The following is a 13,707-nucleotide window of genomic DNA, read 5'->3' as shown; positions in this document are numbered from 1 at the left end:
CTGACCATATGATTCAGTTTGGGCCTTAATCCATATACATTTCACTCCCAGCTTCTCCAAAGGGTGTTAAGGGGAGACACATTTTACCCATTTTATCACACAGTAGCGTACTTCTGTAAGATGTGGCATATGGTTTTGTCTCAATGATAGGGTCTGTGCAAATAAAGAGGCCCAAAATGAATTCTATATATACTAAGACTCAAATGCATAATGTTAATGTGTAACTAATCACGGTTTATTTCCTATTATTTCCTATTTTTAAAGATTAGCTTAAACAAATCCCACCCACTTGAACCAGAGTGCTAAAAGGTGACTTTCTTTTAGCTGCTTGGCTTGGTAAGGACCTGGTCATGAAATCAATCACCATTAGCACAGGATGTATTCCATAACCTGTCAAGAGTACTGTTGAATCCGGACTTCTGAGATGCTTTGTTAAGAACTCAAAATGACCTGCACATGGATCACAGCTAAAAATGAAACCATTTATTCTCCGGAAATTCCCTGCCATTGTGAAACTTCCAGGCATTGTAAAGGTCTGACTGACTAGCCAATCAATTAAAGTGTACAGAGGCTGTTTCAGGTTTGACTTGATACTGAACTTGTTTGATCTCAACTGAATGCTAAATCTGTCAAATTAAATACTGTTATTTATAGGAGCATAATTGATCTATTTTGTATTGTATTAACTAAGGATGAGACAAAAACAGATGCCCTACCCATTTCCATATACGTGTAATTTAATGTGTATTGATCAGTGGACAAATCCAATTGTCTGGATAGCATAAAATCACCTTTTCACTCAAGTTCAAATCAATACAACATGCTGTATGGGAATATTCATGTTAATCATTATTATAAACACATTTACAGCCGAGGGCTTCATGTTCAATATTTGCAATACATCTTTGTATCCAGTAGGGGGAGGTAAAGTATTTAGATTTGCACATTGCACCACTGCAGGTAACCAAGTTTCTAGTTACTTAATTTATAAAACACCAAACAATATGAGAAAGACATGTATAGATGTCATCAGATGAGCTATAGGCTGGCAAAATGACCATAACTGATGATTTACTATAATTGTGTTATTATGAGTATCTTGCATAATAGTAATACACTCAAAGTCAACATTTTGCATAATAAAACAAAAGACACCAGAAACATTTTTTGTAAAGGATGCCATGGCTTTACCATAGCAGCTTTTATTAGCAAAATAATGGAAATTAGTCCTTCACCGTCCCCATCCAAAGGAAACGTAAGGCTGGGGTTTTTGGAGGGGGGGGAGGGGGGGGGGGCATATGTAACCTGAAACCATCAAAACAAAACATAACAGTGCATGTCAACACCAATCACCCATTGATCTATGCACTGTACCGAGATATGTGGTCCTAATCTCTGCAACAACACTATAACCATCATCCTCATTGTAATTTTAAAAGCTTCTCTTAGGTCATAATTTGGAATAGCAATGTTGTTGGTCAATAAAAACACCAACATGCACACAGTAATATGAGAGAGAACAGCCTTTTTGGTCACATAAAAAAAAAAAAGTAGAGAGTAGAGTCCCTTTGATTTATATTGTCTACACTGACATATACACACATACATTACATACATGCTAAACACTCTCACAGGCCACACCCATGTCAAGGCACTCACCCAAAGCACATACACACAGCCACACATCCTGAAAGGCTTGAACACAGGTAACCTTCAGAGAATATCAAGCCTGGGATATATTTAGTTACACACCTAGAAGCTCACAACGCTTCACGGTGCGACGCGTTGCGAGCTTGTAGATTGGCTATTTTCGGTGGCAGAAACTATGTGCAACCAAGTATCCATCAGGCATCAGAGTGAGTTGGTCTATAGTGATCCACTTGGTCTTGCTTGATTCGTCCACAGAGGCAAAAAAAAGAAATCTGGTATGTTGACTTTAACATGGAAATTTCTATGGACTTGGCGCTGGGGGTAGGTTTATTGAAAACATCTACAGTAGACCTTATAGCTGGGACAACAGAAAATGAGACACTGCAACTAAGGCATGCAAGGCACAAGTACCTACAAACAAAACAAAAGATGGTCCATCTCTTCAAAAAGAAAAAGGCAAAATGCATCCAACGCCCCCCTTTTCATATATATATATATATAAAAAAGCAAAAATAAAATAACTGGTGAAACAAAAAAATGTTTTTAAAAACAGTGAAACAAAAATGTTTTTAAAAACAGTGAAAAATCCCCAGCCATAGTGACAGTTGTACAAATATTTTACACATTTTGTTTTCCTACACAGCATCTTAAAACCATTATGCCTGATTTATACTTCATTGCGTGCGGGTGTCACGTACCAAAATAGCTTATATACAAGCTCACAACACGTCCGCATTGTGAGCTTGTATATCGACTATTTTCAGGGCGCAACACCCGTGTGCAACGTATAACTCGGGCTTTAGAGATCCACATAAGTTAATAAGAAGTTAAAAGTGACATTCTCAACAGTGTCCATGATGATCTCCCTCTGGTCACAGACTTCCCTTGGAAAAAGTCACAGCAAGCTGCCCACCAAAGTGCCTGAGTGGAAAGAAAGGAAATTACAAAATCACGATTAGAAATGGGGGGGGGGGATCAGAGTTTGAAACTTGCTTTAGATCAGGTAATTCAAGCTAGTCTAGCTGAAAATAGTCGCTGGAGAAAAGATTGATTTCAGAACTAAATTCAAATGTCCATGAATTACCATTACAGTGATTTTTTGAAGAACAAAAGAAAAGATAAAAAAAATAAATAAATAAGGCTGTTGATGGAAAAATGGCTGATTAGGTACAAAATACTTAATGGTTGAAGCTGTGAAAAAAATGACAAACGATGCTGGCATCGTCCTTTAAACAGGCCGTCTTACCCTAAAAGAGGCCACAGTCTTTCAGGTTGTTCTTGATGATGACGTCAGTGACAGCGTCAAACACAAACTGCACGTTCTTGGTGTCGGTGGCGCAAGTGAAGTGGGTGTAGATCTCCTTGGTGTCCTTCCTCTTGTTCAGGTCCTCGAATTGACACTGGATGTAAGCCGCTGCTTCCTCATATGTGTTAGAGCCTGACGGGGAGAGATGGGAGGGGAGAAGTAATGACAAGCAGGTGATGGAAATGCTATGCATCTGCATCTCGGGTGTTGCTTAACAACAACTGAAAACATACTTGTCTAGGGCTCATGGACTGACTATTTGCATAGCTTATATAACTACTACACCTGCATACAAGTGCACCTTTAATAAAAGTCTTTCACCCACCTGCATACTCTGGGAAGCAGATCGTGAGTGGACTCTTCTTGATCTTCTCTTCAAACAGGTCTTTCTTGTTGAGGAAGAGGATGATGGAGGTCTCGGTGAACCACTTGTTGTTGCAGATGGAGTCAAAGAGTTTCATGCTCTCGTGCATTCGGTTCTGACAGAGAGGAAGACATTATGGCGAATGAGCATGGAATTGACACAAAGTGGCATTCAGCACCCTGACTCATAGAGAATAACCAATGAGGACATGCAAGGAAGGGACTTGACACACCATCTCCTCATCCTCAGCCAGCACCAGGTCGTAGTCACTTAGAGCCACGCAGAAGATGATGGCGGTGACACCCTCGAAACAGTGGATCCACTTCTTCCTCTCAGATCTCTGTCCACCAACATCAAACATCCTACAAAAAAATATAGGATTCTTTATTTTTTACAGATTTAGATTGTTATTGTGGAAATACACAATGCATAAAGACACGCATACCAATTGTTCAGCCACCCTCTCATACCTCAAAACCTCCTGAAACTGCATATTACCAGCCCTCCACTAAAATGTGACCTGTCCAAACTTGACCCTTAGGAGTTATTTGAAATACTAGACTAGGCCCGTTGGGAAACAGCCTACTCGGGAACGATACAAGTTGGGAATGCATGCCCCACCCGGTTATGCGATAACATTCGTACACATTTTCACCCATATGTCTGTACGAGTTCCTTGAATGCCCATATATGGAGATCTGTTTCTGTCTGTTTGTGTCCCTTTTATGCCCAAATGTGGATATCTCCATCTGTCTGACATTGTCCCTTTTATGCCCATATATGGAGATCCCTGATATCATCAGTATATGCCCACATATGCGTGTATCGGTCGGCCCGGCAGTTCCTGACAACCGGAATTCCATATAGGCTTATACTGTATATGGGCCTCGGATTCTTGGAGACACACACAGCGAACTACAGTCGTCCGAGTTATGGATGTCTGAATTTAGATACAGTTTTTAGTAATCATTAAATGTTTGAGATAAACAGGTTTGCAGGGCATAAAAGCCCTGGTCTGGTCACTACATTAACACTACAGCAGGAGTACTCACTTGAAATGCAGGTCCTTAAAGGTGAAATGTGTCTCCACGATGCCAGTAGTCTTCACCCTGGTTCTGAGCACATCCTGTTGGGTGGGCACATAGGCCCCATTGGCTATCCGATCCAAGTCGTTCAGATAACTTTGGGGAAAGAAGAGGGATGGTCAGAGCAGCAAAATGCCATGGAAAAGGGAAAAATATGAAAGGCAATATGTTAGGCATCTTTACTCTAGTTCTTGTAAAGAAATGTAACACTTAAATGTCCTCCATGTTATACTTATATCTTTATTAAATTAAATGATACTTCAAAATTAAACAATTTAAAGGGGTAGCAACACAGTCAGGAGTGATCTGTGATTTGAGAACCAAATGGCCCAGCACTAATTCCTACAAGCTAGTTTGTGTGACTCACTATGCAGCAGAGTCATTGAGCTGGTACTCTCGGGAGCGACTGAAGCAGGCCTGCACCCCTCCGTCCTTCCAAAGGCGCTGGATGACCCCGGCCAGCTCGCTTGTCATGAAGCCCTCCTCTGCCGAGCCTGCCAGCACAAATAGCTGACGGGCATCATCCTGAGGATGACAGGTCATCTCCAGTGAACACTCTTTCTTACCAAAATCTCACAAATGGTACTTTTCCATTGCATAAAACCAACTCAGTTTTCCAGGTAAAAGCAAAAGGTACTTTTTGGTATCACCTCCATCAAGGTTCCAAGTGAGCTCTGGAGATACCAAAAGGTGCTGGATATTAGGAAGACTAGGAAGAAAATTGTTGAAAATTGCTAAGACACTATGACTAATCAACAAAAAAAAAAAATGCTTTATACCTAGATAGTTGAAATCAGTGCCATCTATTAGAGAGTTACGCCAACTCCGTTCACTTCTTCGGGCCAGGTCTTCTACATACACATACATTGGCGAATAGTGACAAATCCCTAAACAGGAAGTTCATGGAATGCATTGAAGTCGACGGCTCCTTGTCACTATTTCCAGCTACATGAACCACGTGACCGACGCTGTTTCTGACCCCTCATTGGCGCAACTCTCTAATAGAAGGCTCTGGTTGAAATGAATAAAAACCTGTAAATATTTTTTTTTTTGCGATTTTGCAATAAGTATATTGTGCATGTTAATATTAATTTGCGATGACGATACATTTTATATTGAGCAACTGCATGGCCTATTTCTTGCCAAAAATGTTATCAGAAACTGTTTTTTTGTTAAACTGTATATAGATAGTTTCCAGAGAGCATTGGCGTGAAATGTATCATAGTTTAGCACTCTCCTATGCAGAGGGCCAGATGTCACTGTGATCACCAGCTACACAGAGGGGATCAAATCTGCAGTGGAAAACTAAGCTAGTTGCGTAGGTTGTATGCAATGAAAAAGAGCCAAAACAAGCGTACACATCAATCCACCTGATCTGAAACATTTAGTGAAGGTGATGCAAAGGACTGGCATCACAAGTTGTGGCAATACATTTACACTCAATTGGGTGTCTGTGGTAAATCAAAGTCCTGCTCATAATAGGTTGTATAATGAATTGTATTGCATTTTCTCAATATTTTAAAGCACTCTGAGCTTCATTCTAGTTATGAAAGGAGCTATATAAATTAAGTTTATTAAATAAAGGCTCATCACTACTATTACTATGGAATTAGAATCTTGCTTTCCATGCTCATGCGTAGAAGATTACCCTATAAAGTTATTGATGCTTGATATGTACCAAGATCTGTGTAAAACGTAAACTTTCTTCACTCACCGCCCTAGCTGCATCAGCAAAGTCGATCTTGAGGCGTCCCATAGCTCTGATGATGGCAATAATGGACTGGATGGTGTTGCTGTAGACCACAGCCTTGTACTGCTTACACTCCTCCTCTGAGTAGCCAGCTTCATGAATGATCCTATCAAGATGGGATGAAAGAAGCACCATAAGCAGCTGATTCCATTAGTTCCATCATCAGTTTATAAAGACAGTAAAAGTCTTGTGATAAGTGTGTATTCTGTGTTATTTGTGTTTGTCAGTATCAAATCAAAAAAGTGCAATATGTACGGCACGCAATAATGAACAATGTTGTCTTGACATGGGAAAATATAATAAACAACTAGGCAGAGGTGAAGAACTTCACAAGGAGTATATTATTGTGCTTATACCATGGCCACATACCAAGAAGAAAGGTAGAGCCAGTGTTACTATGTTTTCACTTTCATTATTGAAAACATTAATAGCAAAACTACCCAAAAAAGTCTAGCTAACCCCTTTCGAGTCAAACAAATGGCTGCTATGTTTTATTATTGATGTTATGGTTGCAGTTTAATATATCATGAGCAATGATTTAACAGTGATTAAAACAATAGACTGGGGATGTTTGTGTTTGTGTGAGGTGCCATAACAAATTTTAACGTACATCTGCCAGGGAATATGGTATAATTAACCAAAAGTTAGAAAAAGACACTAAACTTACTTCATCTGTTTAACAATAGTACTCTTCCCAGATTCTCCAGCACCTTAAAAACAAAGGGAGAGGGAACACAGAGACAAATGTTAATGACGAGACGGCATTCCACCTTTTAAGACTACATAGTACTTTAAGTAACATTAATCTATCTACTAGGGATGCACGATATTGATCCCACTTAAGCAGGAAAATGACACTGATTGACAACATTTTATGAAAAAGAAAATAATTGATGGTATATTCAACTATAATTAATAATTTAAAAGCTATTTTGTTATACACACATAAGATGCAGTATCAACATAACTTATTCATCAGTATAATCTCTTAGAACCAGCAATGCACAATCACATCGACAAAAAGCTACTAACCAATCACTGAAAATCAATATAAGAAAATAACCCCTTCACTCTATGACAATAATAGTGTTTTGTTGTTCTTTCAACAGCCCAGGGAAGGCAGTCAAAGAAAGTGGTCCATTGAGTGGGGGATAAAGTCAAAGCCAGAAGGGAGGGGGATTGTGCTGGGCAAGTTTATTGCGTGTCAATTAATTGGGGTTAGGTGAATGGTGTCTGCTGCAGTGTATCCTACCGCCCTGGCATGGCAATAATTATTGTTGCCATTTGTGGGTCTTGAAGATTAGGCTCTGGTTCAGTTAAATTGGGATAGCTTGCCATCAGAATCCTTTATGCTCAGAATGTCCTCATGCTCTAGAAAACCTGGCCAATTCAGCATTACACCATCTACATGGAGTATATCTGCAGCAGCTCTTCTCCCTGTGGTAGCACCATTCATCTGACCAAGGGTACGGTCACACATGCACGACTGAAACAGACACGTCCCGTTCACTTCTAGTCTAAGTGAGTGAAGGGGTGAAGCAGGTTGTGACTCGTTGACCCATCACGTGCCGTTGATGGCGCAACGGTTTGATGCAGTTGCATGTATTGGCAAATGGCTACTCACCTTCAGTCGAGCATGTGTGACCATAGTCTGTAAAGCTGCCTAGCTTCTGCTGCCTATAACAACGCTGCCACTTATCGCCAGATGCACCATGAGATCTGCACCCACGGGAATACTCGTAGTGAAGTGCTAAAATAGTGACCTGGGTTTAGGTCAATCTACCTTCACCTTGAAGCAATGATGTTATAATCATTGCTGACCTGCAGAGAACTAAAGCATTGTAAGAGATGTTTTATCCTACTATCCAATCCTACTATGAAGAAACCTCCATCTGTCTGGAACCACGTTTTCTCCTCAGTGGGTTGACCAATTGATCTGAACTTGCACACAGGCATTGACCATTGGCATATGAAGAGAGTGACAAAGACATTTTTTCACTTTTCCCCAATTTAAGCAGTTTATTCATGCTTTGCTTTTGTTCAGAATATGTGATCTGTAGTCGTGGTTGCAGTCCCATAGCCCAGATGGACGGTGGGTGGAAATGACGGGTATGTTAATGGTAAGTTAATATTATGAATGTTTTAATCCACTGCATATTAGATTTGATGCTAGGTTATCAATGAAGGCAGCATAGGTAGCTGCCTAACGGTAACGGCAGAATTAGCTTAGTCTTAGCGCGACTGGATTAATCAACTGGATCCTCCTGTCAATGAGATTATATACAGCTTAAGCAGGCTACTAACCCACACTAACTGGCTCAGCTCAGTTGTCAAATGCATCTCACAAAGACAGTGTGATTTCTGTGAGATCCGTGTTGCAGAATATTAAATATGAGTGCTGGTAGCTCTACTAGGCTAGCCAACAATTGTAAGATTTATCTTGTACAAATCTACACACAGCATTCATCATGTCTATATTAGCCAGAAAGTACTGCTATGGTACCCAGTCTACCACATACAGCTCCAGCTTCCTCTGAGACAGCAGTGTTTTCACCTGAGCACACAACATTTTAATTACCTTCCCAACACTGGGACCTCTGCATCCCCAGTGACAGAACTGTTCGCCAATTCACAATCCCAAATGACAAAACAGAGGCGTGCACCACAGACGCACAGCTAATGTCATTGCAGACCTCATATCTAATGTACATTTCATTTGAAAATAATCTATACTTGCACCTCAAGGAGCTGCCGAGATCCAAACGGGTGCCAATGACAGAGGGATGAAACAAAGTGTGTGCATGTGTGAATGGGGGGCTGACTGATGTTCAAGTTTGTCAGCAGAGCTGTGGCCCTAGTATGGACAAGCCTGCACATTTTCCTCAGACCATATGATTGAAACCTTTATTTCAGGAAAATCCATATTATGGGACACAGACACCTCTCTGGAGGACAATGAACATTGTTGCTTTCTCTTCTTCTATTTAGGTTAATGGTAAAGAACAGATATCTTTTTGTAGCATGTGTGAAGTACACCTTGATCTTTGGTGACACTCCCACTCAAAATATCCATATGAAGATAAATGTCATCTGTGGATTACTGCATTAATGCAGACAACCCCTGCTGAATCTGTGGCAGGGCCGACACTGCAATAAGCACATGCAGCTAAGCAGTGTCTCTCACACAGACAAGCAAAAACTAGCACATTATCTTGATATTTATTAGAAATTTATAAGCATTCACAGGCATAATATGTACCTGAGACTAATTTCATTTTACCTTCTTCAGCTATGGATATGGCAAAAATACTTGCTCTGTGCAGGTGCTTGTGGGAGAGAAAAAACAACAACTATGAAAATTCAAATAAGGCCCATCTCAAATGACGCATATACACCCAGAGACTGACTGCTGGGACAGCAGCACACATTGTTCACCAGTGTGGCCACATGTCCATAACAGACTGGTACAACAGGGTCAGAATGTCAGTGCTGGAGCCAACTGAGACAAGGTCATGCCAGAAAGATGTGGCCTGCTCCTGCAACAGGTCTCGCTGAGTTGAATGACTTGAGATTAGTACACGCCCAAAACAGACAGCCAGTTTGTTTGGTTAAATCACTGCCCTGGCTGTGTGTGTTCTGTGTATGTAGTTGCCAACATTGCTCGTAACGCTAAGTAAGGCTGCACAGGTTGCCATGCAACGCCTTGCCCAGATGAGATACCAGCAGACGGCATCAATCTAACGAAGAACTTTGTTTTTAAATCCCGAGAAATAGGTGTCAACTGTTGCTCAGAATGCTCACCGACCTGTGAAAAGACAAAATACCATTCCGGGCTATAAAACAGGATCAAGAACACTGCTGTTTCATATAAACACATTGGATTGCAGCACTCCCAGTGACATTATGACAGTATTCATTTATTCTACAGGGTTTGTAGATCTGTACGTACGAATCCAGGCTTCAATTTAGCCCAAGTAGTCTCCCATCACCTGGTAAATTCAGTGTATTTTACAGATACGTTTCAGATTAGAGCATTCTAAAAAGTAGAGTTAGGACTTAAAGGTCAACTAGATTACATTCACATACATTCTTAAAATAGTTTTATTTGTAGATGGAACATCAATCAAAATATAGATCTTTTTTACTTCAATGTTTGCAAACATTACCAATAGCAAAACCAACTACAAACCTATTCAGCCCCAAAATAAGGCAAATAGCCTACAGCAAAAAAAAAATCATTTATCTGTTGTCTCTCAGAACTGAGTCAACCTAGACAAAAAGAGAATGAAAACATGACCCCACTTTATTTATTTTAGGTGAGGGGCTAGTTAAGTAGCTACCCATTTGTTGACGTCTGTATCATTGATTGGGGCCATACTTGCTTCCCTGTGGCAGCGCTAAGGCTAACATACAAACCGAAAAACATTACTAAAACTACCGTCAAATCGTCTTCTGGATGGTTAATTTGAGACATCCAATAGTTGTACTACAATGGTTGATGTACCAACTAAATAGTTCATAAGGATTAAATAGTTTGAGGGCGAGAATAAAACTGCTTGTGACTAAAGACTGGAGACCAGCGCCACAACTTTTCATTGAACCACCACCCATTCCAATAATCAATCCATAAAGGTCTCTCCAACCTGTTGGACATAAAGCTTTATGTATAAGCGGGATGTTAAAATTGACACGGTCTCAGGCCTGACACCCTCATCACATTGACAAATGTTTAGTAAAGCGGTCCATTTGCTGGAACCGTTGGTCAGTTAGCTAACGTTAGTTAGCTCCCAACGCAGTGTTGCCATATGTAGTGAGCGAAATAAGCAGACCAGGTCTAGGAAAACAAGCCCAAAAAGAAGCAACTATAGGCCACATGACTTGAGCACTTTAAATCAGCTATGCATCGGCTATTTTCAAAAACTCTTTAAATAAATAAAATGTCGAATATTTGGAAATTGGAATATTCTTCAGAAACATTTTAACACAAATGCTCATTCGGCACAAATCATTTATGAAAATATTTGAGAACCACTGGTTTAAAAATATTTACAAAATTTAAAGCCAAGTACACGTTAGAAACCAGCCCAAAAAAACCGCAACCACCCATTATTTTTTAGAAGCAAATTTACAGAAAAAGAAGCCCAAAGTCGCTTATAATAAGCCGACATGGCAACACTAATCAAACGGCTCCAACGGTTCCAGCAAATAGACCGGGCCCCCCATCCATCCCTCATCACATCCATCTCACCCAGGAGCAGCAGCTTCACCTCCCGGGCAGCCTTTTCTCCATCGTCCCGTAGATTCCTGTCGATCATCTTGCTGCGCTCCTGTGCAGCCTTGTCGTCCGTGCTCAGCGTGCACCCCATCTTCTTTTAGCTCAAGAAGATCCAAATCGCGACGTAAAAAAACGGAACAAAACAAAATTACAGTTGATGTGTATAAAGTTCTCCACACACAGTGCAACTACGTGCAAACACTAGTACTACCGGGCTGCTAGCATGGAGGAGGACGGGAGGAGGCAGCACGGTCTACACACACTACACTCAAACACGCCCAAACCTCGTCGTTTGTTCCGCGAGTCACTTTTTTTTTTTTACTCTGCGACAAAAAATCGACCCTTGATTTTTCGTATCCGAGTTGGTATCTTCACACAGGTTCTGACGGTCAGTGCTTTGGATCGATCGCCCACCACAACTTCACAAGGACACTGGGATGGACAGTGTCTCCATTAGTAGAAAAGAGCTGTGCTGCTGGACTCGACTCTAGAGGGTTTTTTTTGGGCCAGTGTTGAAGAGATAGATCATTTCCTGTTCTGTTCTTCACGCATACCTGTTAACTGCGCCTGCGCGGTAACGCAAGTCTTCAGTTCAAATGTTTTACATTTATTTATGTATTAGATATGTAGTTAGTAAGTTAGTTATACAAGTGCACAGTGGTGGAAAAGGTACTCATTTTTATTTTACTTAAGTTAAAGTATCAATACTGCAATTTAGAAATACTTGGCTAAGTAAAAAGTCTGGAAATAACAATTTACTTGAGTAAAAGTACAAAAGTATTGGTATCAAAATGCTTTTAAAGTACCAAAAGTTGAAAGTACTCATCATGCAGAATGTCCCATTTTACAAGTTTTCAAATGTATACAAATCTTTTGAAAATAGCAGATCTACAAGCTCACAATGTGTCACATCACAAGGCATTGTATATAGGGCTGAAGTGGTTAATGTATGTTTTGTAATAATTATCAAAATCTACAAAGTAACTAGTAACACAAGTTTTCAAATAATTGTAGTGGAGTAAAAGTAGCTACAATATTTTCCTCTGAGATGTAGTGGAGTAGAAGTACAGAAAATTGGAAATACTCCAGTAAAGTAAAAACACCTCAAAATTGTAACTTGAGTAAATGTACTCAGTTACTTTACACGACTGTAAAGTGTGGCTTATACTGTAACATGGTAGGCCCACCACATAGTCTACCAATTATATATGCGCCTCTGTCCAGTGATGGGAACATAATCCCATAATCCCAGGCCTACTAGTATGAGTTAAGTTTGTGTTATGGTAAGTAATATAGTCTGAAACACTAGTTTTGGAGATATGATTCTGAGAGAAAAACAGAAAGGGAAGAGATGAAGATTTACTTCCAATTTTAATAATACCCAGAAAACATAGCCTATCAAATAGCTATAATGAAAGGGCAGCAACAAATGTGATATCAGCCTTTATTTACCAAGTGGAAAAATGATTTGATTTTGAATACACTGACCTTTGAAGGTGAAGCACTGCTGAGGGCTAGTTAAGTATCTAAATACAAGTTAAAACCTGTGGTCTATCTGTTCCCTTGACCACATCCAGGAATTCAAATGACTGGTGCATGTCATGACTATATTGTGTCATTCCAGCTTGGGCAATGTAGGTTAAACACTTACTTCTATAAGCAATCCTATGTACATTGCATGTCTAAGTAGAGCATATTGACATTTAAATTAATATATATTTGAATAATAATGCGCTAATAATTATTTCCAATGACTGCTGACTTGATACTACAAGTGGATAAAACATGTAAGATTGCAAAAACATAAATTATATTTGTTCACTGTAAGCTGAGGTTTTGTCTATGGTCTTTTTAAAGACATTTATTGTCTTGGTTATGATTAACTGGTCTGACCTAAAGTGATCTAGTTCTATGATCATAAGTGCAAAGGGAATGAGGGAGGGCTAGAGGTGTGGTCATAATTCACCTCCTTACTTTACATGGTATTTCCATTGCAGATGTCCTCTGCATCATGCAAACCAGGAACATCATTTTTCCAATCCTCTCTCACTGAGTGCCCATAGAAACAGAAATATTTTCATATACAGGTACTGTACAAGTTAGGGGTAGTGTAATTTCAAGGTAATGCAAGCACAATTCAAACTAATTCTAATAGCTGAAGGGTGCATTGTCTAGAAAGGTTATCTTACAGTCAAAGGTCCTCCAGGTGGCCACAGGCAGTGATTTTTTGCTGCTTGTGCCCATTAAATAAAGTACCTGAAGGACCTTTTTGTAAGC

General features: G+C 39.9%; 1 protein-coding gene across 1 annotated transcript; it reads right to left on the bottom strand.

Moving 5' to 3' along the window:
* Positions 1-1,277: 1,277 nt before the first annotated feature.
* LOC311046541 (guanine nucleotide-binding protein G(i) subunit alpha-1) lies at positions 1,278-11,972 on the bottom strand. Its single transcript, XM_084058907.1, has 9 exons — positions 11,404-11,972; positions 6,823-6,865; positions 6,120-6,261; positions 4,773-4,930; positions 4,373-4,501; positions 3,553-3,682; positions 3,282-3,435; positions 2,897-3,088; positions 1,278-2,571 (listed from the first exon to the last, which is right to left on the bottom strand). Exons 1-8 carry the CDS (start codon positions 11,519-11,521, stop codon positions 2,898-2,900), a joined length of 1,065 nt encoding a protein of 354 aa, XP_083915033.1. The 5' UTR covers positions 11,522-11,972; the 3' UTR covers positions 1,278-2,571; position 2,897.
* Between the last annotated feature and the right edge of the window lie 1,735 nt (positions 11,973-13,707).

This window comes from Gymnoscopelus microlampas, assembly GCF_963454915.1.
Source record: "Gymnoscopelus microlampas genome assembly, chromosome: 6".
Taxonomy (NCBI): domain Eukaryota; kingdom Metazoa; phylum Chordata; class Actinopteri; order Myctophiformes; family Myctophidae; genus Gymnoscopelus; species Gymnoscopelus microlampas.
The sequence above is the reverse complement of the archived record's forward strand: the minus strand, read 5'-3'. Positions and strand labels throughout refer to the sequence as shown.

Coding starts and splice junctions, on each gene's coding strand:
- LOC311046541 (XM_084058907.1), bottom strand. CDS start 11,521: ATGGGGTGCACGCTGAGCACGGACGACAAGGCTGCACAGGAGCGCAGC. Junction 6,262..6,822: donor ACTATTGTTAAACAGATGAA/GTAAGTTTAGTG, acceptor CCATCTTGATAG/GATCATTCATGAAGCTGGCT. Junction 3,089..3,281: donor CTGCTTCCCAGAGTATGCAG/GTGGGTGAAAGA, acceptor TCTCCCCGTCAG/GCTCTAACACATATGAGGAA.